The following is a 23,901-nucleotide window of genomic DNA, read 5'->3' on the forward strand; positions in this document are numbered from 1 at the left end:
AGACTTAGGAGGTCATTTTTTCTGCTACCCACTAGCGTGTGAATTACATAAGCAGTCTCCACCGTCTTTCCCGCATCTTGATTGATTGACTTTTACCACTGACCCACTAAGCGATACCTAAGCTAGCCACACCGATATCACAATAACTTCAACAACGAAATACAGCAAAAGGAAAAAAGAAATCGTCAACTCCACCAAACATACAGGTCTCGGAGGGAGTCGAACCCTCGCTGGCGGAATCAGAATCCGCAGTCATAACCGTTAGACCACGAAACCAACTGGTTATGACTGTCGAGTCCATTTTGGGAAATATAACCTACCAGAGTAGGAATTTGCAATCATAACCAGTCATAACCGTGAGTTTGAGTATCGACACATATTGTTAGCAATATTAAGACAATATTGCAAAGTGATTACAATAGAAGAGAATAACTGTTTCTATGCCTTTCAATTGGTAGAAATATAGAGATTGCAGTCCCCCCAATGGTTCGTAATGGCGGGGTGCATAATATGTACTCCAAGACATGTCAGGCGGGGCAAAACTAAACCACCACCAAAAGCTACAGACTTGTTAGCCAAGCCCAAGTTAAACCTCATCTGAGTCACTTTCACATCACGACCACCAAAACAATCTCTCCTCATATATAATTCAATTGAAAAATGTCTCTTACAAATGCCTCTCCAGAGGCTGCTGCCAGCGCCGCAAAAACAGCATCCTTCACTCTCGCCACTCTTCCGGCATCGGAGCGCAATAATGCCCTCGAAGCTATTCATGCTGCTCTGACTGCCTCAAGAGACGACATTCTTGCTGCCAACGCAAAGGATCTTGAGCTTGCCAAGAAAGCTGCTGCTGAGGGTGGTCTCAGTCAAGCTCTTGTATCGAGATTGGATCTGGGAAAGAAGGGAAAATGGGAGGATATGCTCAAGGGAATCTTGGATGTGAGGGATCTAAATGACCCCGGTATGTTGACCCTGGATGAGATTTTATAAACAATTGTAAAGCTAACAGTGATTCGTTTCTCAGTTGGTCAAATTCAAATGAGGACAAAGCTTGACGATAATCTCATGATGGAGCGCGTCTCATGCCCTATTGGTGTTCTTCTCATCATCTTCGAGGCCCGTCCCGAGGTCATCGCCAACATCGCTTCTCTTGCTATCAAGTCCGGCAATGCTGCCATTCTCAAGGGTAAAACTATTCATATCATTCATCTTTATGCCTCAAACACTGACTTCCATCAGGTGGAAAGGAATCCACTGAATCCTTCGTCGCCATCTCAAAGGTCATCTCATCAGCCCTCGAGACCACAAAGGTTCCCAACTCGGCTATCCAGCTCGTCACAACCCGCGACGCTATCTCCGAGCTTCTCGCACAGGATCGCTACATTGACCTCGTCATTCCTCGTGGCTCAAACGAGCTGGTTCGCTACATTAAAGAGTCCACCAAGATTCCCGTCCTCGGCCACGCGGATGGTCTCTGCCACATCTACCTGACTGCTTCGGCTGACAAGGACAAGGCCATTACTGCTATTATCGACTCCAAGACGAGCTACCCCGCCGCCTGCAATGCCGTTGAAACTCTTCTTGTCCAGGAGTCCGCTCTAAACTCAGTTTTCCCTGGTGTGGCTTCTGCTCTTGCTGCCAAGGGTGTTTCTCTCCGCGTTGACGAAGCCAGCAAGGCTGCTATTGCCTCTCTATCATTAGAAGGTGTACAAGATTCCACCCCTCAAGACTACGATACCGAGCACCTCTCTCTTACCATTGGTGTCAAGACTGTCTCCTCTATTGACGAGGCCATCACTCACATCAACACTCACGGCTCACACCATACCGATGCCATCATGACCTCAGACTCTGCAGAGGCTGAGCGTTTCATGAACGAGGTTGACTCTGCTGGTGTGTACTGGAATGCTGCCACCCGTCTTGCTGATGGTATGCGATATGGCTTCGGTACTGAGGTCGGTATTAGCACAAACAAGATCCACTCTCGTGGCCCTGTTGGTCTTGATGGCCTCACCATCTACAAGTACAAGATCAGGGGTGACTATCAAGCAACCGCCGACTATGGTGACGGCGAGGGAAAGAAGCCTTGGAAGCATGAGAAGCTGTCCCTCTAAACAAGCATTTGCAAAAGGATGGACGATACAAGTCAAGGCGTTGGTATAAAAGTTTATCATATATCTCAATAGTAGGCCGCCGAGGTCAGAGTTCCAATATATTTCCATCGTAGGAAGCTCCGTTTTATTCCACTATTTGTTTCATTATTCTATGTCATATCAACGGCACAATAACCCTTGGTCCGGCCTTGCAAGAGTATAACGATGCACTCTTTTAGCCGACACGCCCCATCATTCCAGGTCGCGCTTTTCAACATTACAGTGAGCTGCTCTCGTACTGCTTGATCAGCTCGTCAAGTTTGGTGCCTTCGGTCTTGAAATCCAATGGCGCCACCGACATTACAGAGTATCGTATCCTATAAAACAATGTTAGTCTATGTCACTAAAAAAAGAAAAAAACTTGTGCGGCTAACCCCCGAGCCTCGCCAAAGTTATCCATCTTGGCCCTGCATCGGAAGGTAAACTTCTTGCAGTTGGCTTCCTCAAAAGCTGCCGTAAACTTGGTGTCGTCGTTCTCCTTGAGCTCCATCATCTCGTCAGCTGATCGGCCCATGACTTGTCGGCCAGAATCATCGAAGCAGCGGAGCCATTGGTGGCTGGTGTGGTCGGCAACGTTCAGTGACAGAATGTATCGGTACTCGGGCTTCTCGTGAGAAATGTTGCACTTTTCGCATTGCCATGTGCCATCAGGCATCTGTGTGACCTTCTTGTTACAACCCTGAGACAAGCAAGCGGGATAGCAAAAGCTCTCCTGCTTGACAAAGACAATGGTGGCCTTGATTGTGTAGTAAGCCTGGTCGTCCATGCCAAGATTCTCGTCCTTGACTTGTGTAATGGTCTTCAAGTCTTCCTTTCGTCCAGTAGCATTGCCCAGAGACGCCATGTTCTGGTGGGTAGCAAATGTGTCTGTTCGGCCAGCAGAGTCGTACCAGCCCTTCAGTCTGTGAGCATCGGGAATATCAGGATCGACAGTCATTGTGCCGGAAGAAAGAAGACTGAGACTCTTGCCACCAAAATCAGATACCTTTGTACCCTTAAAGGCCACCACAGACTCGGGAGCGGCGTCGAAAGAGTTGGCGTTCTTGCCCCAGATGGTGACGCGGACTGAAAAGCCGGTGTCATCCACAAGGGTCAGTTCTCGCTTTTGGAACGGTCGCCCGTCCTTCTTGGATATGATATCTCCAACCTCGCCGACCTCCTTCAGTACACCAATAACATCGACAGTGTTGTCCTTCTCCACGCTCTGCAGTTCTTGAATCGAACAGAAATTGAACCTCACTTGGGGAACATTGGCCTGATCCTCTGCCTTTTCAACGACGGTATCGCGTTCGAATGTGAGCTCGTAATCGTTAGGGAGGTTAGAAAATTGCTTCTTGGCCAATTGAACCCGGCAAGGGGTAGAGATGTAATAGACAGAGCCTTCCTGTAGGCGGTCGTAGAGAGCATCGCACTGTTCGTTGAAACCGGTCGCTTTGATCTCACCGCTCTCATCGAGCAGGTTGACGCTGAAAAGTTTACCCTCTCCAGTGGCCTTGTGCCATGTCTTGATGTCGGATTTAGCAGTCACTCGGGCCTTGATGGTCCATTTATGTGCGAAGGGCGACAGACCCTCGATAGGGTAGATGTTGCTGCCAGCATGCATGGCGGGTCTCGAGGGCATCGACTGTTGCTGTTGTTGGAACTGCTGAGGTTGTGTCTTTGATTCCTCCTTCTTGACACCATAGAAATCGCCACCAGCAATGGTGCCTTCCTGGCCAGCTGGCTTTGCGTCAAAGGCAGATGGTTCACCAATCTTCTCTTGGATGCCTAGAGACTCGATGACTTCGATGTCGAGGATGACAAGAATGCTAATTGTGGTTAGAGACGGTCAAGGACAGGACAGATACATACATACTTCTTGCCCTTCAGGTTGTTGGGTGTGTATTGCTTGATTCGGGCAAAGCAGCCGCGGACCAGTTTGTTATCGTGAACGACGTGGTTGGCCTGAGTGGCAAGCATAGTCTGAACGTAGTGCTGTCCATCGCTCATGACAAGTCGATATCTGTCTCCTCCCTGGGCCGAAGGAGCCATCTGCTTGACTTGAAGACATTGCAGGACTGGTACGGGGAATAGCTTGGTCGCTTTGTCGGGATCGTTAAAGATCACGCTGTGCAAGAATTAGCAAATGACCGAACAAGGCGGAACAGAAAGATGAGGACATACTCAAGGGCGCCTTGTGATAGCGCTTCTGCTGCGGACATTTTTGCTGTAGTTTGCTTCGTTCTTGTGATCGTGAGTGTGATTGAAGCGGATACTTTCTTTAGGCAGTTCTGTTGGAGAGGTGATGAAAGAGAGTGAACTAGACGCGTTCAGCGCGTTGAGTGGAACGCGCTTGTGGCAAGAAATCGCGGGGTCACTTACGTAAAGGTGTAGGCAGTTTGATGGAAGGTTGTCGTTTCCAGTTGGGTTCTTCCAGGCAGAAATAGACTAAGGATTGCTTTAAATCACGGTCATCGTTAAAGTTATGCTTTGAATTAGGTAGGTATGCGGCACCCTCAAGATAATGAATGTCTTTTGTGCAATTACAACATGGCTGCTATAGCTACCTAAGTATACAGCGTAGTCAAGGTTCATGTATCCTACAGAGCAGAATTTAGACAAGGACTGTTTAATACCTAACTAGTTAGCATGTGCTCTGTGATTGCTTTAACCTGGACACATAACTACTGCTTTGATTGGTTTTCATTAGTATGTATACTCCAAAGCGCTATAGTGCAGCTATCTCTTGTAGGTAAAGGTACTTGTTGCCAGAAGAGTGACAAGGGAAAATAATCAAAGAGCTCAGATGAAAGAAATCATCCTAATTAAATACGATAGTCTGTCAACACCGCCTCTCTTGTTCTATCGCGTTAGTATTGTAGGTAACAATAGGTATAGAAGCCTACTAAGGTAGCTGCTGTTCTTGGGCTGAGAGTTACCCCTCCAACATGACATGACGTCGGATGTTGAATTCCAGCTTACTTATGGCTAGGTACTAAGGTAAGTTCTAACCAACTGCGTTACCTGCGCACGTCAAGCTGCCCCTCCATGTGCAACAAGCAACTTCACCCTTCATTGTCTTCCAACTCAGCAACATCTCAGTACAAGACAAGAAACACATCAAATCACTCACAAGCTTCGCAAAATGGCTGACGCTGAAAATGCTACCCGCGCGCCTGAGAGCGACGCTCAGGAAACTCTCGCGGCCAGCGACAACATCCAAGCTCCAGCTCCAGCTCCAGCTGTTGTAGGCGAGCATTGTGTATCTGACAGACCAACTCGTATGCAACCTCCTTGACAATAAAGATTCCATCCACTGACAATCGCAGCTTCTGGTCAGTCATCTACTGGAGAGATCATCAAGCTCAACGATGTTGATGTACGGATACCAAGAAGCTCTCGAAACCCCCAAGCTCCAAGCTGATCCTCCCTTACTTAGGTCTACATCTCAAAACCAACCGACTACCCCCATGCGCCATCACGACTCCTACTCCTCCTGACAGGCGGCACCGGCATCAAGTCTATAAACAACCAAATCCAAGCTGATAGGTTCGCCTCAGAGGGCTACCTTGTCCTCATGCCCGACCTTTTTGGTGGTGACACAGCTCCTGGCTCAACGGCTATCGCAGACGATTCTACATCCATTCTCGAGCAGTTCAAGCTAAAGGCTGTCGAGGTTACAAAGTCATTCCTTATCGACATGTGGCTCGCTCGCGTCACGGACGAAAAGGTCATGCCTATCCTGCACAAGGTCATTGATGCCGCCAAGGAGCAATACGCCGATGCGATCAAGCAGGGCGACGGTATCTACGCAGCTGGATATTGCGTCGGTGCACGATTCGTGCTCCTACTTGCAAAGAAGACAACCGCTTCTACGGGCGATGCCGAGAGCGGCGATGTCAAGAACGGGCCATACATCAAGGCCGGTGCTTTGGCGCATGCTGCTTCTGTCGTCCCTGACGACTTCAAGGACATCAGCGCTCCCATCAGTTTGGTTTGCGTAGAGAACGACCCTCTCTTCCCTGAAGAGGTGCGGATAGGTGGAGAAGACAGTTTGTCCGATGCCAACGTCGAGCATGAGGTTCAAGTTTATCCCGGAGTCCCTCATGGTGAGTTAGTTCATATTATGCATACCATCACAACAAACTAACAATCGTTACAGGATTCGCTGTCGTCGGCGAGTACCAAGATCAGTCCATCAAGGATGCGCAAGCCACTGCCTACGACCAGATGCTCAACTGGCTCAAGGCTCACTAAACATTTCATGATACCTTTAATTTGGAAATATGCAAGCGTTCAGATCGCTCAGATGCGATTTCTTTGTGCCTCTTTTAGTGCGGCTCCAGTGATGGAACATGTAGTCCATATGATCCATTCGCCATCCAGTCTTCAACTTGGCATCAAATATTGAATAGTAGGCTTTCATACTTTATTCACATGCTTCATGACAGATTGAAGTCGATTGAAATTTCATCATTGCCATTCATCAGATTTAAAATTTGCGACTTAGCCCCAGAGGTCGTTCTAGGGAATAGTGCAAATAATCTTGCCCAGGTTCTTGGCGTCCTCCATGTGCTTGTGAGCTTCCTGGATCTGCTCCCAGGGGAAGACCTCATCCACAAAGATCTTGAGTTGGCCGTTCTCAAAATCCGGGATATACTTCTCCAAACGGTCTCGCAGCTCACCCTGGTACTCCTCCTCCCGACTCCTGAGAGTGCTGCCTTCGATTCGAAGGCGCTTGAACAGGATCTGGGAGATATCGGCATCAGGGACCTTGGCACCGCTAAGTGTTCCTAGGAGAACCATGCGCCCATCACGCGCGGCAACATCCAGGTTCTTCTGGAAGTAGTTTCCACCAACAAAATCGACAATGTAGTCAACACCCTTGCCTCCCGTAGCCTTCTTGATCTCCTCTGCCCAGTCTTGGGTCTTATAGTTGAAAGCAGCTGTAGCTCCGAGTTTGGAAGTGATAAAGTCGAGCTTATCCTGAGATCCAGCTGTAGCATAAACTGCAGAGGCTCCGGCAACGCGCGACAGCTGGATTCCAGCAACCGACACTCCGGAAGCACCAGCATGCCACAAGATCGACTTGCCCTTAGTAAAGCCGAGGACAAGATGCAGAGCCTGGGTTGCTGTGATCCAAGCCTCTGGCACACCAGCACAAGTGGTAAAGTCGATGGAGGAGGGCTTATGGAGCAACATACGGGTGCTGACCGCAATGTACTCAGCATAGGCACCACCATAGGCTAGACCAAAGACCTCGTCACCCTCTTTGAAAGCGCCATGGTCACCAGGTCCAAAGGATTCGATGACGCCGCTGAATTCGACGCCCAACGTCTTGGGTGCTTGAGGAGGAAGCGGGTAAAAGCCTCGACGCTGGATTATGTCCATGCGGTTAATTCCAAAGGCCTTGATCTTGACAATAGCTTGCCCTTCGGCAGCAGTAGGCTTGGGCGTCTTGTCATTGATGAAGAGGGCATCACGCTCGCCAGTGCCGCCTCGGATATCTGCAAGGTGGGGTATGGTTAGATATAGCGACAGATGGGTATTGCATCTTCGTACCAACTGCCTTGATGTATTCAGTCATTTTTGTTTTGTATATGAATTTAAACTGTTCGAAACACAGAGATTGCCGTTAATGAAAATGAACGTATATTGAGGTCAGAAGTTCCTTTTTAAGAGTTGCATTGTCTGCTATGAGGCAATGACGTACATTACTAATACAGTAGCCTCACAGACGTCAATGGAAGCACTAGAAACAGACGTCGCAAGATATCTATTCTCAACCGAGGTTTCGTAGAAAATCCCCATAAAAATAGACGGGTCAATATGTCATGGGAAAGACATTTATGAAATTCATCAACGGGTATAAGAAGATATTGTAGTTGAAAACAGTCAACAATATATGTAACTCGAGGTGAGACGGACGAGCACAGCTGCACGCGAAACGAGACTGATACTTATCCAGAAACCAAAGATTATAAGAATGAATTGGTTTCGACTAGAGCACAACGGAATAAATACTTGTTGTTGAGTGGTAAGCCTTGAGCAGACTCGAATGCGATATGTTGTTGACGCTGACCATCAGGCGGCAGAAAGACTGGAATATCCGCATGCTCAGCAAATCAGGCCTGCAGGACATATAATAATAGATCAAAGATAGATGGTAACTATAGATCAAGTTTGGGTTTTCAGGTCATGGGTGAGAATTTCGTGGCAACGAGACACTGCTTATACTGACCAACCAGGGCAATAATGCCAGCTTTGAGAGTCACCAAGGACGGTAAACAGCGAAATTAAGTATGTAGAGTTGATAACTAACATGAAACTAACATGAAGTCGACGTCTGGCATGATAACACAGCAAATAGCATTCGACAACGCCTTTCAAAGTCGGTTCTTTTCTTATCATCCAGACTGTCGAATCAGACCATCCGGAGAACTAGCAACCACTACACTCCAGTACCTCAAGGATTGGAGATTAACCATGGCACCGGCTCAATATTTAGTTGCATACTGGTAAATTGAGTAGCCCAAATATAGATCGGTGATCGAATTGGCGTTAGAATCATCAGACAAGAAACGGCGGTTCTAGTTCTAGTAGTAGCACCGGCTCGAGATAATGAGTGGGCCTAGTAAATGAGATCTTTCTTGGTTGTCTGGTCGCTAATAAACAACAGTTCAAACAAAACAACATCGCGTCGATATAGGTAAACGACTCAATCTCGAGAAATTGTTCATTTGCAGAACCAGTCAGGATGTTTGACATGCAAGGTTGTTAATGCAGCCAAGGTACAGAGTAGGTGTGAAACGGTCAGAACGATGTATGCACTTGCATGGATGATCCAGCAACCATCACTGTGGTGGAAATGAAGCCCGAGACCGGTGCCGTAGTCAGACCTTTGCGAAGAACCATGAACTGCGCAGGATCGAGTGGCTAAAAAGTTTATCGCAAACCCTCGGAGATAAATTGGTAATTTTGCGTTGACCCTAATGTGAACGGGCTTGATAAGCTTCAGTGTGAGCGGAACGGAAACTTTGTATACTGAATTGAAATGGTGTATGAAAAATCAACGGAGCTAAAAGTTAAAGAGCAGACCGTTGGGTTGAATTTGCAACGGTTAAAGCTGCCTGTCGACGTCGGTTTAGGATAAAGCACTTCATATATGAAGGTTATTAGAACGCCGTCGTTTGCCAAGCATTCGCTACCTCCACGATACTCCTCGGATCGCATCGATCAAATCCCTTGGCATAGTTGGGCAGAAAGGAAGCGACTAAAAGCTTGTCGGCGACCATTGAAAGAACTAGTACGCTATTCGAAGGCCCCGGCAACTGTTGTATCTCACTTTGTGTGGACTTTGAAACTGGAGATGGGTCAATTCTGCTAGAACCGTGGGTCAACAATAGCGCCGGATGATGAGAACTAAGACGAGACAAGAAGTTGAAGAAAAAAACAAAATGAGAGAGAGCCCCGCGCCCCATAGTGAAGAATTAACAATATGGGGAAGATACGAGGTGTGATAACGTCTGCCACATTGTAGATATGGCCTGGTTCGACGTCGAAGTAATCCGATGCTGGGTTTGAACGTAGATGCGCACACGCCAAGAGAAGTGATCAGGAATCAGTACATTTGAGAGATAAGGCTGTGATGGTCGTAGATCCTTCAATTGCCTTATAGGTAAAGTGTGTGTGTCCAAGCGGCCGTGGAGGAAATTATGGAGGGTAGCATCCAGCGACCCAAACTGTCGAGTTGCGTTATCAACGAGTTTGCAATCTAACTTTTTAGAGAGTGATAGGTATGGCCTGTTGATCGAAACAGCATTCGACAAGGGAACCGGTCCGGGTAAGCATTAGAATCATGAGTCTTAGTCGCAAGCTACACGCGACCGTTGTGAAGCATCTGGACTCGATACCACCACGGAAAGCCCTGGAAAAGGAAAGTCAACAGACATTCATTCACCTCCATCTGCCAACTCAGAAACTGCTCCACCTTGGAAAATAGCGTTGGGAAGAAGTACTGTAAAGCTGCTCCCGGTAGCCGATATGACCCTTTGCTCGCCTTATTTTTCCACCAAGCCCTGCGCGACTCAGATGAAGTGCTTTGTCGGGCTGTCGGTGTGGCGTTGGCCCACGCCATGTTTTGCACATTGCATTACATCCATGTTTGTATTGATACAGTGACTGACGGCTCTGTTTAGCAGCGAGTTCCGCTTTTCCAGTTTAGCAGACCGCCTCTAGCTCGCTCCCCTATCCCCTGCTTCCTATGCGTGCCGTGATGGATCGATTCGGGGCATTGAGTACCGTGGACAAAGGCCCGCCAATCACCTGCCGAGGCTGCACGGTTCCTTTTGGATTATATCCAATGACTGCCGGGAGAGCAATCAAAGAGTTAGCCATTTGTTGCCTGCCCAGTGAGGTTGCTATGATACAGTAGGTACCTAGTTTCCAGACTCGCTAGGTACTAGTTTGGGCCTGGTCAGATCATGGACAGCATGTCTGTCTGATTGACCAGAAAAATGTAGCTGGTTGTTTGTGGCAATCAGCACCAGGGTTAGTGATCATCCATGTGCTTATCCTGTCCATCGAGAGTAAGAGTTATGGGTAGCTGTTGATGGGCACAAGATAAAAGACATAAAGATTGTGATTGGCGGGAGAAGGAGGTTGTCTGGAACCGCCAAAAAATAAGGGATTGGCGGGCAGACAGCGGGAAGAGATTTGTTCCTGCATTAGCGTCGCATTCTGTCACCCACCAGTCAACGGGACCCAGAAAAGGAAGCTGCAAGACCACCTAAAATTCTGGGTGGTTTGGTCGTACCTTCCATCCCATTCATTGGATAATGCCCGCTGCAGAGGAACCGGGTAGCTGCCTCGCATCCACGCGACAAGCCGTCGTTCTTGGTTTCTCATTTGGCCTCGTTTCTGCAGAACGACATTAGCCTTAGCTTCAAGATCGTCCAAAGACGCGCAATCATGTTGGAAGGATTATCGATCGATCACTAAAGTCCTTTGAAAGATCTTGGCTTTGGCTAGTACATATGTATCAGTTCTGTTGCCAATCGCTTTATTGATCTTTCAGGTCACATCGCTGCACCGTCGTATTGTAGGCAACTAGCATGGCCCAGAGTTTGGAAACATGTCTTTGCTGACTGGACTGGACACTAATGCGAGTGCTACTCTAGATTTTTCCCTTTCTAATCTTCCTGGACCAAGTCCCAGCTCTGAATCAGATCCCACATGGAACGTCGGTCCGCCTCGGTTCGTCCGATAGATACCAATTTTAGTATCACCAAATCTCTCTCCTTGGATATTCATTCTCAACAACATTTGCCTTCTCGCTCGCAATATCGCCCGTTATTATGCATTTATCTTCTGCGCAATACAGGTGAGAGCAATCTCGGCCCTAGAGATTGGAAGGCGAATAGGTACAGCGGTTAGATAGCTGTGCGTGTAACAACACACAATACGGCGCGGTACCTGCATCAGCTATTCCGTTCGGATCAACTGATGTTACATTCAAATCATTCTAGTTCCTTTTTTTAGTCGTGTCTCGGTTTTGATACCGTTCAGAGTCTAAGATTCTTCTTCCACCCCACAATAGGACGAAGCAAAGTGGAAGGGCTTCCTCCCCACACACACGCACGCTGAGGCTAGCACTAGCATCCCCTTTTCCCATTTCGTTCATCCAATATTAACGTCTGGTCTACTTACAATACAGGGGTTGGGACCACTGCTAATTCGGGATTGATACAATACTGATAAGCAGTTTGCACTGTAACTGAACTAACTGCTGGGTGTGTTTCTTGAGAAGCATGACATGAAGACATCATGTTTAGTAGAGTTGTATACTTCAAGCTTAACATTAACCATGACCTTCCATGATGCCGATTGCATTCTGTAGATGTAATCTCTAAACTATTAAACTTAATACTAGAGTAAACAACTGGTTCTTGAGAATCATATCAGTGATTCAGCCGTGTAAAAGTCGCCGCTCATTTGCCCCCCGTCTAACAGAATGAATGGTAAGTGGACGACAAGAGAAAGCGAATTGTCCAATTAGAGACTCTATGCAGCTCAATTGAACCCTGTCAATCTCATTATGGGAAAACGCCACTGGGTAATGAAGCCTATCTCTGTTTCTCTGTGACCAGAATTCTACTCTATTGTTATGTTCGTAACTTTTTAATTAACACCCATCTGTTGTCAAGGCTCTAGCACTCCACTATCCCCTGTATTTATCCCTGTCTTCCCATCTCCATGGAGGTCTCCACACCTCCATCAGTGAGGCCCTGTGGAGCCTGTCAACCCCTGGCCCATAATGCTCCCATCCACAATCTCCAGCAGACAGTTGACCTCGAGGACTCTCATCTCAGTATAAAGCTCCAGTCCTCCAGACACTCGAGATTCCTTTCCTTCTTCTCTCCTCACCCACACACTCACTTTCGTTACTATTACACCCTGACTTTTAGTCAATTTCATTCTTTAAAGTACATCATCAACCACTAAACTTTCGAGTTACCAATAATCTAATACCCAACCCCCAAAACCCAACCGTCAAAATGAAGTTCGCTACTGCTATCGCTTTCGCTGCCGGCGTTGCTGCCCACGCCAAGAACGTTACCTACACCACTGAGGTCGTTACTGCTTACACCACCTACTGCCCCGGTCCCACTGAGATCGTCCACGGCGACAAGACCTACACCATCACTGAGGCCACCACCCTGACCATCACTGACTGCCCTTGCACCGTCACCAAGCCCGTCATCATGACCTCCTCTGTTGTCTGCCACGACTGGTAAGTTGCTTTGATATCTTGACCTCATAAACATCATGCTAACTGAATCTCTAGCCCCACTGGTGAGAAGCCTACTGGCAAGCCCAGCAACCCTGGCCACCCCGGCCAGGGCCACAACTCTACCATGGTCCCCGTCTACCCTACTGGCAAGCCCAGCCACGGTGGTGACCACCCCGCCGGCCCCGGTGCTACTCCTACCGCCGGTGTCCCTGAGGAGGTCCCCACTGCCGGTGCCGGCAAGGTCGCCGCTCTCTCCGGTGCCGGTCTCGCCGCCGTCGTCGGTCTCGCTGCTTTCCTGTAAATCAGCTGCTAGCAAACAATGCCTACGATGTCTTACGCCCGGTAGATACCCAATTCACGCTGGGGGTGCGATGTGGGAAAGTTAGCGATGGTTTCGATTCGATTTGGGATACGCAAGCGATCTTTCAGGGAACTGTATAGGAACTTCTTTTTATATCTTTTTTGGGTTTACGAACATACGATACGGGAGAACCGGTATTCCACTGCACCGCTCTATGGAATCTTATTGTCTAATGATGGCCACGCTTTGCAGGGGTTTTGGAGACAAATTCTTGTATATATATGAGTTTTGTCTCGGTGTTCGGAAGGAGCTCGCATATTCCCTGTGTGTGAGATATCTTCTTTCGAGGATGGGAATATAATTTGTTTATCTTGCCTTTATGGCTGCAAAAATAGGACGATCTTGTCTGACCTTTACTCGCGAGTTTTGTTCCTGTTTCTGCTCATCAATTTCCCAACCTCGAATCCTGTTTCCTATTCTTGATACATACTTTTTCTTTGGTAAATTACCTCCAGCATCTTTAATGTTTTCCTATGTAGATGTTGGAGCATATATATCCTTAGAGCTGGGCGTGTTTATGGCCTCTTGTCAATTCTCAATGTTTCTGCGAGCTTGGGGAATCATGTATCATAGGTAGTCAAAAGCAAAGCAAACATTGCTAAGAGGCCAGTTTTGGCTTAGCACACTTCAGATTTCTTTTTATGTTTGTGTGACTTGGTTATGAAGGTGTCTTGTCTTGATCGTGTCTCAGGCGTTTTGTCCCGAGATTAAGACTGCATCCCCACGTGTAGTTACTTGACTGTTTCCTAGTATTGCCTGGGATGTAACAAGAAGTTGATACCCAGCCTCGGTCAGCTTTATGGTCACTCTATAACTTGACAGTGTCCCAGATTCCTTCACGACTTTACCAAGTCCAATTCTTTGAGCTTGAATAGATAGTTAGAAGTGCTCCTCTCCATTTTACCTCAGATTATTATGTTTGCTGTTCTCGGTTGATGACGCCAAAACATCCGAGCGATATCAAACGCCGTGGCGGTCAGCCCCATGGGTCGGGCGCTGGGAGAGGCGTTGGGGGCGTTAACTTGCTAACAGTCAATTCAGACTGCGTGGCTATTGAACTAATATTGAACTGACATTTATATTATATGCCTTGCCTTGCACAAAAGAACAGCAGTAGGCGAGGCTAGTTGCAACGATCTGCTAGGACTAGTCTCTCTCCCAGCCCAATTTTAATCAATCAATGCCAGGGTTGGTTGAGTAATGCCCCCCTTGTGTTATTCTCACTTCCTAAAAGTTCGGTGAGTCCCTCAGACACGGTTGCAGTACCGTGGCAGGGATATATCCGGGCTCCAACTCCTCACCGACAAGACATCATTACCCAGGTCACAGTGAAGCGTCAAAACGTCGAGTTCACTACAGCAACTACCGGCAGTAAATATGAGCTAGGATCAGTCCAATGCTTCAGCTCAACTCCGAACGCCCGGGATATCACCGCCAGAATGATCCACCAAATAAGCCTCATATTCTTACTAACACATCCATTGCTACGGTTCGGAGCTGTACCGGCCCGTCGGTTACCGGAAGAGTCTACCGGGCAAAGGGACAAACAGTAAAGCTGGATGTGAGGCAGGTGCTATCCTCTATCTTGCTTGGCGTAGGGCAGGTAGGAATGCGGGGGAGCTCTGATATAGAAAGAAGGAAGGAAGCGAACCAGTTACACTTGCTCTGACAGCCAAGAAAATGGAGGCTGATGATGAAATTGAGGAGGGAGATGGAGATTGAGGAAAGAGCTCCCCCCAACAGTTCTTGCGTTAGTCCAAGCATTGTTAGATTCAGTATTCATGCCACAGACTCAAATTGTCTCGCCTGGACTCTTCTCTTCGGACTCGAGCATTGGAACCACAACTCAAAGGTTTAATACTACTCGAGGAGATCATCGTCTAGGTACAACCATTTATGCATCGCCAAATATGTCTCGGAGCAGTTCGGTGTCGCGGCCGGATACCGATGAAACTAGGTCAAACTATCCGCTTTATCATATACGCTCGCCCCCATAGCATCTCGGTCTCTGTTCCGAAATGTTCCTATCATACTACTCGTTATTATTCCTTGTCTTCGATACCATTAGCATCAAAACCGGGCGTCCCTACAAGGCCACTAAGATATTCTTCGCTCTCTCAACGGAAACCAAACCAACAAATCGGTGTGCTAACTGGGAAAATACTGCCTAGTATGCCTGATAACATAGAAGATTACCACGTTCAAGACGAAGTGCTACGACATAGTCTGGAAAATCCTCAAGAGTTCTGGAGACACCAGGCTGAGCAACTTCACTGGCACAAACCGTTCTCTTCCACTATCCAGTTGACACAAAAGACACTGAAGAATGGTGTCACACACGACAGCTGGGAGTGGTTTCCAGACGGCGAGATATCTACTTGTTATAACTGCGTCGATCGACATGTGCTCGATGGTCACGGTGACTCGGTTGCCATATACTTTGATAGCCCTGTGACAAATACCAAGGAGAGATACACATACAGCCAGCTACTACATGAAGTCGAAACACTCGCTGGTGCTTTGAGGGAGCAAGGGATAAACAAGGGAGATGTCGTGATGCTGTATAGTCAGTAAACTCGATTTCCTCTGTCGACAGAAGTACATACTAACGATATAACAGTGCCCACGATCCCTGCTGCAGTTATAGGTATTCTTGCTGCCAATCGTCTTGGCGCTATTCACTCTATTGTCTTTGGGGGTTTTGCCCCTTTTGCACTTGCCCAGCGCATCGATTCATGTCATCCAGTTGCCATCCTAACAGCTTCTTGTGGCATTGACGGCAACAAGCCCCCCATTGCATACAAGCCTTTGGTGGAAGAAGCTATCAGACTGTCTACTCATAAACCAAAAAATGTTATTGTTTGGCAAAGGGATCAGCTCAAATGGGATATCGACACGAGTGCCGGTCAGCTGGGCTGGAAGGCTTTAACTGAGAAGGCCCGGTCTCGAGGAATCAAGGCAGACTGTGTCCCTGTTAAGAGCACCGATCCTGTCTACATCATTCACACTTCAGGCACAACTGGAACTCCCAAAGGCGTGCTACGTGATGCCGGCGGTCATGCTGTCGGTCTACATCTTTCTATCAGCTACCTATTCCATATTACTGGACCTGGTTGTGTTTCTTTTACTGCCTCCGATATTGGTTGGATCGTCGGCCATTCATACATTATCTATGGCCCTCTTCTCACCGGTGCTGCAACCATCTTGTATGAGGGAAAACCTGTTGGTACTCCCGATGCGTCTGCGTTTTGGAGGATAGTCGATGAGTACAAGGTCAACACCATGTTCACTGCACCGACAGCTCTCCGTGCCATCAGACGCGACGACCCATATAGCCAAATGTTTATTGACTATGGCAAACGAGGGGCTCTCAAGAGTCTAAGAGGTCTTTTCCTCGCTGGAGAACGCTCTGAGCCTACTCTTATCGAGAGTTACCAGAAGCTTATGACACAGTATTGTGCTGAAAATGCTCAAGTAGTCGATAATTGGTGGTCGACTGAAGTCGGTTCCCCTATCACCGGGCGAGCACTTGTCCCGCACGCTGGAAAAGATCGAAAAACAGATGTCCGGGGACATCAGCCTCCTTGTTTGAGGGCTGGGAGTGCTGGAAAAGCGATGCCAGGCTTTGATGTTCGCATTGTTGACGATGAAGGTGTTGAAGTGGACAGGGAATCCATGGGGAATATCGTTCTAGCGATGCCGCTTGCTCCAACAGGCTTTCGTACTTTATGGCAAGATGAAGAGCGCTTTTGGAAAGGTTATCTGAAGAGATTCGAGGGTAAATGGCTCGATACTGGCGATTCGGGCTGGATTGACCGACAAGGCTATATCCATGTGATGTCGCGCAGTGACGATGTGTTAAATGTCAGTGCACATCGTCTTTCCAGCGGTATGTTTATACCTTGCCTTGGATTATGCACCAGCTAACGATTTCCAGGGTCCATTGAGCAGGCCATTGCCACGCATCCACGCGTTGTGGAGGTTTGCATCATAGGTGTACCTGACTCACTCAAAGGACAACTGCCCTTCGCCTTTGTGACGCTCTCGGGGCAGGTCGCCTCAGATCCAGCAGTTCCAGACCAGGAAATCTTCAAAGAAATCCAGCAGTTAGTACGCGGTCAAGTCGGTGCCATAGCTTCCTTAGGGGGCATCATCCAAGGCAAGTGTATGATTCCGAAAACACGATCCGGCAAAATGCTCCGGCGTGTGCTTAAGGAGATGGTGGAAAACGCAATTCGGGGCGAGTTTGATAAAGAGGTGATGGTACCCAGCACAATAGAGGACTTGGCCACCTTGGATATTGCTCGTGCCAAAATCAGCGAATATTTTGGGCAGGCGGAAGCTAGGGATGTTGAGGATTCTATGGTCAAGGCTCGTCTATAAGATGGGGCGATCTGGAAGGTTATTCTTGCAGAGGCGAAGATTATGGACTTCGCCGTGGCTTCATATGGAGAAAAGACGGCAATGGCTTTTCTATTGTATAGAGTTGGGTCTATAACCCATGACTTATCATGATGAGTGACTTGGTGCTGAGATGGCGCACAATAATTCAAAGATATGATGAGCCAACAAGACTCATTCCGGCCGTTAAAAACGTGATTCATACAAAATAATCCTATGTTTTAGGCAAGGATATACTATATAATGTAAAGCCCAGCTTTTACCATGCCTAATCATGTAGCTCATATTCCATGCAGCCTACCGCATTCCCAAGAGCAGAATACCCCCCATGCCCGTTCATTTACCAACCTGAATGCAGTGCCGTGGAATGCTTCCATCCGACGAGTTATCCGCCCAAACTCCAGTAAATCAGACCAATAACGTGTTGTCTTTGAACGTTCGAGGTTCACTCCTTGGACGATTGTCCACTCGATTGCTTCGAAAAGAGGCTATAGACACTCCCTTGTGACTTGGGCGCTATCTTGGTATTCGAGAACCGTGCCTCGGGAAGCCTCTTTCCAGCTTTGAGGCTTTCCAGGATCCTGCAGAGCTAACATTAGCCGTGATCATCAACATTTAAGGAGTTGAACAATTACCATTCAGCGCCAACGAACTTAACTGCGCACCCAGCAGTTCGGCGTATCTCCTTTTCCAACTTTCCCCCAGCAAGACCTCCTCCAGCGCCCACGTGTGCTCCGGCTGGCTTCCCGAGGATAACATGTGTGACTTTGCGACGTCCGAGATGCAGTGACATTTGTCCTCCGTGCTCAGTGACAATCTGCTTCAGCTTGAGGTCTGATATGAGAGGAAATGTACTTCCGTTGACATAGATGACAGCTCCGTCGAACATGCCCTTCTTTTTAAGCGCTACCTCGCGCGCTTCGTCTTCTTTCCGTCTTACTTCCATGAGTGCCTCCTCGCTTCGTCCCTGACTGTCATCCCTCAAACCTAAACTCTCCCGCATTTTGCCTGGCTGGACAAGCATATCCCTTACGCTCCGTTGCGCTCTCTCCTTTGCAGCTTTTGGTACAAGCACCTTGCGCTCCTCATCATAGTCCTCCGACCCAGCGCCATAGGTATCGCTGAGGCGTTCGCCGCCTGATGAACCGCTGCGGAACTGGCTGTTGAGCTTGCGGTTGCGGGACTCACGCCAGCCAGTGCCGGGACGTGACTCGGACCGTTGGTGACCGGTTGAAGATGAGTTCCACGGGTCAAAGGCTGCAGCGTGCTGGGGCTGGGCGGCTTTTTTGGTGGGAGAAGTCATTGCGTTATGTGAACTTTAGACTTGATGCTCTATCATGGTCGTTTGATACCGTCCAGCCCATGTATTTCTGCGTTTGAGAGTGAGGCCCTTGTTCACCTCTCGGTAGGTGAATTAGTAGACATTGAGTTTGTCCTTTGCCATTGTGTCCGCTTTTGGCGATGGCGCGTGCGTTTGTCTTGATAAACACGTCTCATCATTGACTCGTGTAAGAGCTAGGCGCGCGGTCACATGAGTTTGTGTTGGTTTTGAGGTTACCCTAGACCGTACACATTAAAGTTGTCTGCCTATCTATCTACTACGTAGAGATGGTGTATTGAATTCTACGAATATAAACATATTGCTATGTTCAAATCATTCCTGAGTATTCGATTAAGTGTTGGCTTACTATGTAGTTCAATACTTTTTAATGTTAAATAATTACTTTTGATATATTTTTGGATATCCTCTATCAATACTCTACTATGGCTTCACTAGTGTCATGCGAAGTACAGTAACCCAGGAGTTATTACAAGACTTAGATGAATCTGAATCAAGATGTAATGAAATGGTCTGTGACACCGATGTCGAACTGCCCCAGCGAGCACGACAGGAGATCTCCCTTTACTTGCTTCCCCGTGGCAAACCCCTTCAATGAACTATTGCTTCAGTGGAGCCAGCTATTAGGCAAGTGTGGAATTCAATGCAAAGCAAAGCAAAGCAAAGCGGCTGCAAACATGATGTGCATTGGATCTGGTAACAACCGATGGCTGAGAGCCGAGGTGAGCTGAGCTCGGCTGGGGCAGTGCAGTTGCGGTATCCGAATTCTTGGGGTACATATACATACATAATGTAACTAATTACTTGGTAAACTAGTGATGGGTATATACATGAAACGGTCAATAGCCTGCTGCAGCATACGGATTATACATGCGTCGACTGATTAACGAATGTCATATACATACCATACCTTGATTAGTACATATGGACGTTAGAACACACTGTATCTAGCAGCCCAGTCCCAAATAGAATGCATCACATCTATTTAATCCTATCTTACCGCGGCTTGCAACCTGTCTCACTGCAGCGGGCGGGTAGAGCCGCGCGCCCACCTCAAACCGACGCTCACATCATGCAAGGCTCAGGCTGAAGCCTGTCGGTTGAGTGATGCTTTTTTCATCCATATTGAGGACATGCTCCCAACATAATCTCTGATACCCTGTTACCCGAGCTGACCGGTTGTTGGTGAAATGTCAATCACAGTTCAGCTCAGATATCCCTGTCGGTATCATATGCCATAATGAACCCTGGTCCAAAGAGGCACGTCGTTCCTCGCAACTTCGGCTTCAAACATGTCCCCGGTGAACGGCCCGTCTCGCTCCTCACTCATCTTCCTTTGCAGGCATCATAAGCAGCCCAAGCTCGATTTCTCTTTTCTCCCCCTTCACAACTTGTCATTTGATTACCCAGCCCCTCCTTCGCCCACCCACCACCCTTGAGCCTTGACCTCTCGACCCTTATCCTCCGTGTCAAAGACGGCAAGTACTTACTCTGTTGTCCCCTGCTTGATTTGAATGCAAATCAAGAAGAGGCGAGGCGAGGCGAGTCGAGACGTTCGTGGAATCCTTTTCTGAGTATGGCTAGACAAAGGTATTTGCCACCAATAAACCCAACCAACCCAGTTGCCCTTCCTCAGCACACCTCCAATCACTTGCACGCACATTACAGTGTAATATGCAGGACATACCTGCAGCACCCTCCTCTGGACACAAAGAGAAATTTCATAGGTAATCTGCCGCATCGCACAAAGGTGTCCTGTAAGCTTGAGCTGCCACTATGACGGATAACAGCATCTTTGACCAGGGCTCTGAGGATCATTGTGAAGCCATGTTCTGCGATGCCGTTTGCTCAAACGTCACTTTCGTCCCTTTTCTTCTTGACTGGTACAGTATGGTTGCTCTGGTGAATGCACACACAGATCAAGATGCGGTCCGCTGCTTCATCGAGCCCTCTTTCGTCTGCTCATTGCAAGCCACCTCCGCCATGGTCAATCTGTCCACCAGGGATATACTTTACTCGGATTTGTTGTTGGCAATGGTTGCCATTGTTGGGAGATGAAGTCCTACCACCCCAATATTCTTTAGTAGGTAAGCCTTTGTTGTATGACGGGTCAAGGGCCTTTCTTGTGTTCCGACGACACACATGTTCGTACATATGGAATAAAGAATAGTCATCCTGTCTGCATGCATGTACGCGTGCATGCATGAAGGCTTCCCGTACCGTACATTAGCTGCCAGGTGGGTAGACATCATGTCTCCATCCCCTCCAACACCCCGCTGCGTGACGAGCGGGAAGGCTAATGTAGTGGGCAGTAAACCAACGGTTACCCTCATTGCAGCACCTCCATACTTTCAGGTACAATGCAATCAGTGCCTTCGCATGGCTAGGATCTAAGTCGTTTTTTGGACATTTTGATCTGGTTCACTGAGGCTGAGACCTTTCCCTTAAGCCGTGACACCCCTTCTTACCTCGCCATGATCATGATGCGATCCTGCAATATCTCGATGGGAACAGTCTGGGTCACACAAACGTTTTTGGCCTATTTCTTCACTGAGGCCCTTGTGGACTACCACTAGCATATGCGGAGTACATGCTGTCCCGTCCACCTCCAACCAGCATGATGCTGACAAGGAACGACGCACTCGCCGATGAGCTATTATGTATCATGGCTTGGCTCCTCTCAAGATCTGTTTGGTTATGTGTCTGGGTGGGGCTCTCGAGTGAGTTGGCAATTAAGTCGTGCCGTTAACAGGCCACCCTTGTCGAAGCCTGAGGATACCCATCACAAAAGGGCGTTGCTTTATGATCGGTACATCTCACACACTGAAAAGTACAGTTGGGTCAGAGAATAGCGGTGAGGGTTGCACTAGGCTCTAACAAGCCTTTATCGGGGCGCGAAAACCCGTGGGTATCTATCATTTTGGCAGCTCAGCTCAGGCATCATCCATGATAGAACTCATAGATCATGTAAGTTCTGTTGCTATAAACTCAGTTGATATGCTGGAGAGCAGGCGTAGCATGAAATTTGATGCGTATGCAAGCACAAGTCAGATCTCCCAACAGGGTCCGCTACAAGGCAGAGCACAGGAGCGCACTAGGTGCTGCGAGATCGCATCTGGGGATTTAAGAGCGCAGCGGCAGCATGTGGACAAAGCCCCGAGCCCCGGAGGCCGGGATTAACATCCATGGTCTTGGGCGAAACATGCCAGCGCGACACCGTGCCGTGGCTGTTGAAGGCCGTTTCTCTCCAAACCACATAGCCTCGATTCGGCCGATGCATTCTTCAGTGTGGTTATTCCCGGAGGTAGCTAGCAATCGATAATCGCCTCTTGCATGAAGGCGCATTGCCGTCAAGGTACAGTACCCTCTATCCTCATCAGATTGGAAAGAGACAACAACAGACAAAGGAAAACTTAGTTATCTCAGGAACTCATCTGATGACCCTGGAGGCTATCAGGGTTGCGTGCTTGTCGTTGGGGTTGCTGGTGGCGGCGGTGGTGGTGTGTTAGAGACGTGGTGAGCGTTCATTGGATTGAGATATAGCGACAGGCCCAGACCAGAATACTATCATAGCTCTCCGTCCGGAGGCTACGAGAGAAGGCCGCGGATCGGCCTTGGTCGTACATGGCTTGTGGTCCTGCAATTATTTACTCTCCTTGTCGTCAGTCCGAAGTTGGTACCAGATGCTGTAGACAAATCTTAAGACCTGACCCTCAACCCTACCTTGGGGAAGAAAGAGTCAACCGAAAATCGCTTCACTTCTTTCTGTACTGCCAGCCCCAGCGGGGCAACTTTGTCAGCACTCTTCGGCTCCAGCGACGTTGTTCTTGGCTACTGACTAGGGACTTTTCCTACTCTGCCATCTGCATCTGACAGCGAGACGAACGGGTAGACTAAGGCAAGCACACCCCCACCAAGAGCTGGCTAACGGGTACCGGTGTGCCAGGTAGTTGATGCCCTAAGGCCCTGGAAGGTAAACGTGGCGACTCAACGCGCTCTTCAAGTCTTGGCAACTGGGCTCCCCCACGATGTTCGCTAATCCATAAAAGGTTGGTACGCAGGCCTAAAGACGGCTGGTGTTTTTCGAAACGCCCCAACAGGGACCCATGCTCGTTCTTCCCGATGATACTGCAGCGGTCATTGGTCAAGTTTTAAACATGCACCTACATAGCCGCTGTGCAGAACATGCGAGTGCTCAAGCCAGCATGTCTACCTTGCCATCCTTGTCAGCCGGGAGCAAGGGCAGCTGCAGGGACTGAAGCTTCTGGGCAGGCGGGCAAGTTGAATCGATGCAAAGCAAGCCAAGACAAGCCCTTCTGCGTCTTGTCGAAACATGGGTATATCATGTAATGATTGCGGATAATGACGGAGAGCATTACCAACGATCACACCACGATGCCTGGACTCACGCAAGCTGATTCTAGTAACCCGACAAAGTATTTGCGAGAATTGCTTCGTGTCGACAACAAGACAACAAGACCAAGGTCACATAATCGTTGTTGTTATAGACGTACGCAAGCCAGTACATGCGCTGGACGTTGGTCGATGAAGTCTCGAACCAATTCATCACGTGCTGGATAGGAGACACAGGACTGATAAAATGCTGTCGAAACATGGGTTGTCACGCCGTGATTGGTTCCGCAGCGTTGAGATTCAAATCTCGACATGTTCGACGACTTAACTTCTCAATCCGTCTTCAGTCAACCCCGCTCTTCACTCTGACCGATATGCAACATGGCCTGATTCATCGGATAACTCGCCAATGAATTGGCTTGTGTTCCATAGACCGATTGATTAAGCAGACAGCTCCTCTTAAAGTCAAAGACAAACGTAGATTTGCGCCGCTTAGTGGATACTGTGGTTAAGAATAGAAACC

At 48.3% G+C, this 23,901-nt stretch overlaps 7 protein-coding genes and 1 non-coding gene across 8 annotated transcripts; 4 read left to right on the top strand and 4 right to left on the bottom strand.

Moving 5' to 3' along the window:
- Positions 1–204: 204 nt before the first annotated feature.
- Positions 205–276, bottom strand: FPOAC1_003205. The gene has a single exon. It is a non-coding gene; the product is annotated as a tRNA-Gln (tRNA).
- Positions 277–660: 384 nt separating this feature from the next.
- FPOAC1_003206 (uncharacterized protein) lies at positions 661–2,114 on the top strand (the record flags this gene model as incomplete). Its single annotated transcript, XM_044847776.1, has 3 exons — positions 661–961; positions 1,025–1,186; positions 1,240–2,114. 3 exons carry the CDS (start codon positions 661–663, stop codon positions 2,112–2,114), a joined length of 1,338 nt encoding a protein of 445 aa, XP_044713692.1.
- A 256-nt stretch (positions 2,115–2,370) lies between these two features.
- On the bottom strand, positions 2,371–4,354 carry FPOAC1_003207 (uncharacterized protein; the record flags this gene model as incomplete). The annotated part of the gene is made up of 4 exons (XM_044847777.1): positions 2,371–2,470; positions 2,528–3,961; positions 4,009–4,260; positions 4,317–4,354. 4 exons carry the CDS (start codon positions 4,352–4,354, stop codon positions 2,371–2,373), a joined length of 1,824 nt encoding a protein of 607 aa, XP_044713693.1.
- Positions 4,355–5,277: 923 nt separating this feature from the next.
- On the top strand, positions 5,278–6,389 carry FPOAC1_003208 (uncharacterized protein; the record flags this gene model as incomplete). Its single annotated transcript, XM_044847778.1, has 4 exons — positions 5,278–5,413; positions 5,462–5,511; positions 5,572–6,241; positions 6,295–6,389. The coding sequence occupies 4 exons, from the start codon at positions 5,278–5,280 to the stop codon at positions 6,387–6,389; spliced, it is 951 nt and encodes a 316-aa protein (XP_044713694.1).
- Positions 6,390–6,656: 267 nt separating this feature from the next.
- Positions 6,657–7,719, bottom strand: FPOAC1_003209 (uncharacterized protein; the record flags this gene model as incomplete). Its single annotated transcript, XM_044847779.1, has 2 exons — positions 6,657–7,639; positions 7,695–7,719. 2 exons carry the CDS (start codon positions 7,717–7,719, stop codon positions 6,657–6,659), a joined length of 1,008 nt encoding a protein of 335 aa, XP_044713695.1.
- A 4,969-nt stretch (positions 7,720–12,688) lies between these two features.
- On the top strand, positions 12,689–13,225 carry CCG6 (clock-controlled protein 6; the record flags this gene model as incomplete). Its single annotated transcript, XM_044847780.1, has 2 exons — positions 12,689–12,924; positions 12,979–13,225. 2 exons carry the CDS (start codon positions 12,689–12,691, stop codon positions 13,223–13,225), a joined length of 483 nt encoding a protein of 160 aa, XP_044713696.1.
- Positions 13,226–15,457: 2,232 nt separating this feature from the next.
- Positions 15,458–17,668, top strand: FPOAC1_003211 (uncharacterized protein; the record flags this gene model as incomplete). The annotated part of the gene is made up of 3 exons (XM_044847781.1): positions 15,458–15,851; positions 15,906–17,174; positions 17,223–17,668. The coding sequence occupies 3 exons, from the start codon at positions 15,458–15,460 to the stop codon at positions 17,666–17,668; spliced, it is 2,109 nt and encodes a 702-aa protein (XP_044713697.1).
- Positions 17,669–18,131: 463 nt separating this feature from the next.
- Positions 18,132–18,989, bottom strand: FPOAC1_003212 (uncharacterized protein; the record flags this gene model as incomplete). Its single annotated transcript, XM_044847782.1, has 2 exons — positions 18,132–18,267; positions 18,322–18,989. 2 exons carry the CDS (start codon positions 18,987–18,989, stop codon positions 18,132–18,134), a joined length of 804 nt encoding a protein of 267 aa, XP_044713698.1.
- Positions 18,990–23,901: the final 4,912 nt, after the last annotated feature.

This window comes from Fusarium poae, chromosome 1, assembly GCF_019609905.1.
Source record: "Fusarium poae strain DAOMC 252244 chromosome 1, whole genome shotgun sequence".
NCBI lineage: Eukaryota > Fungi > Ascomycota > Sordariomycetes > Hypocreales > Nectriaceae > Fusarium > Fusarium poae.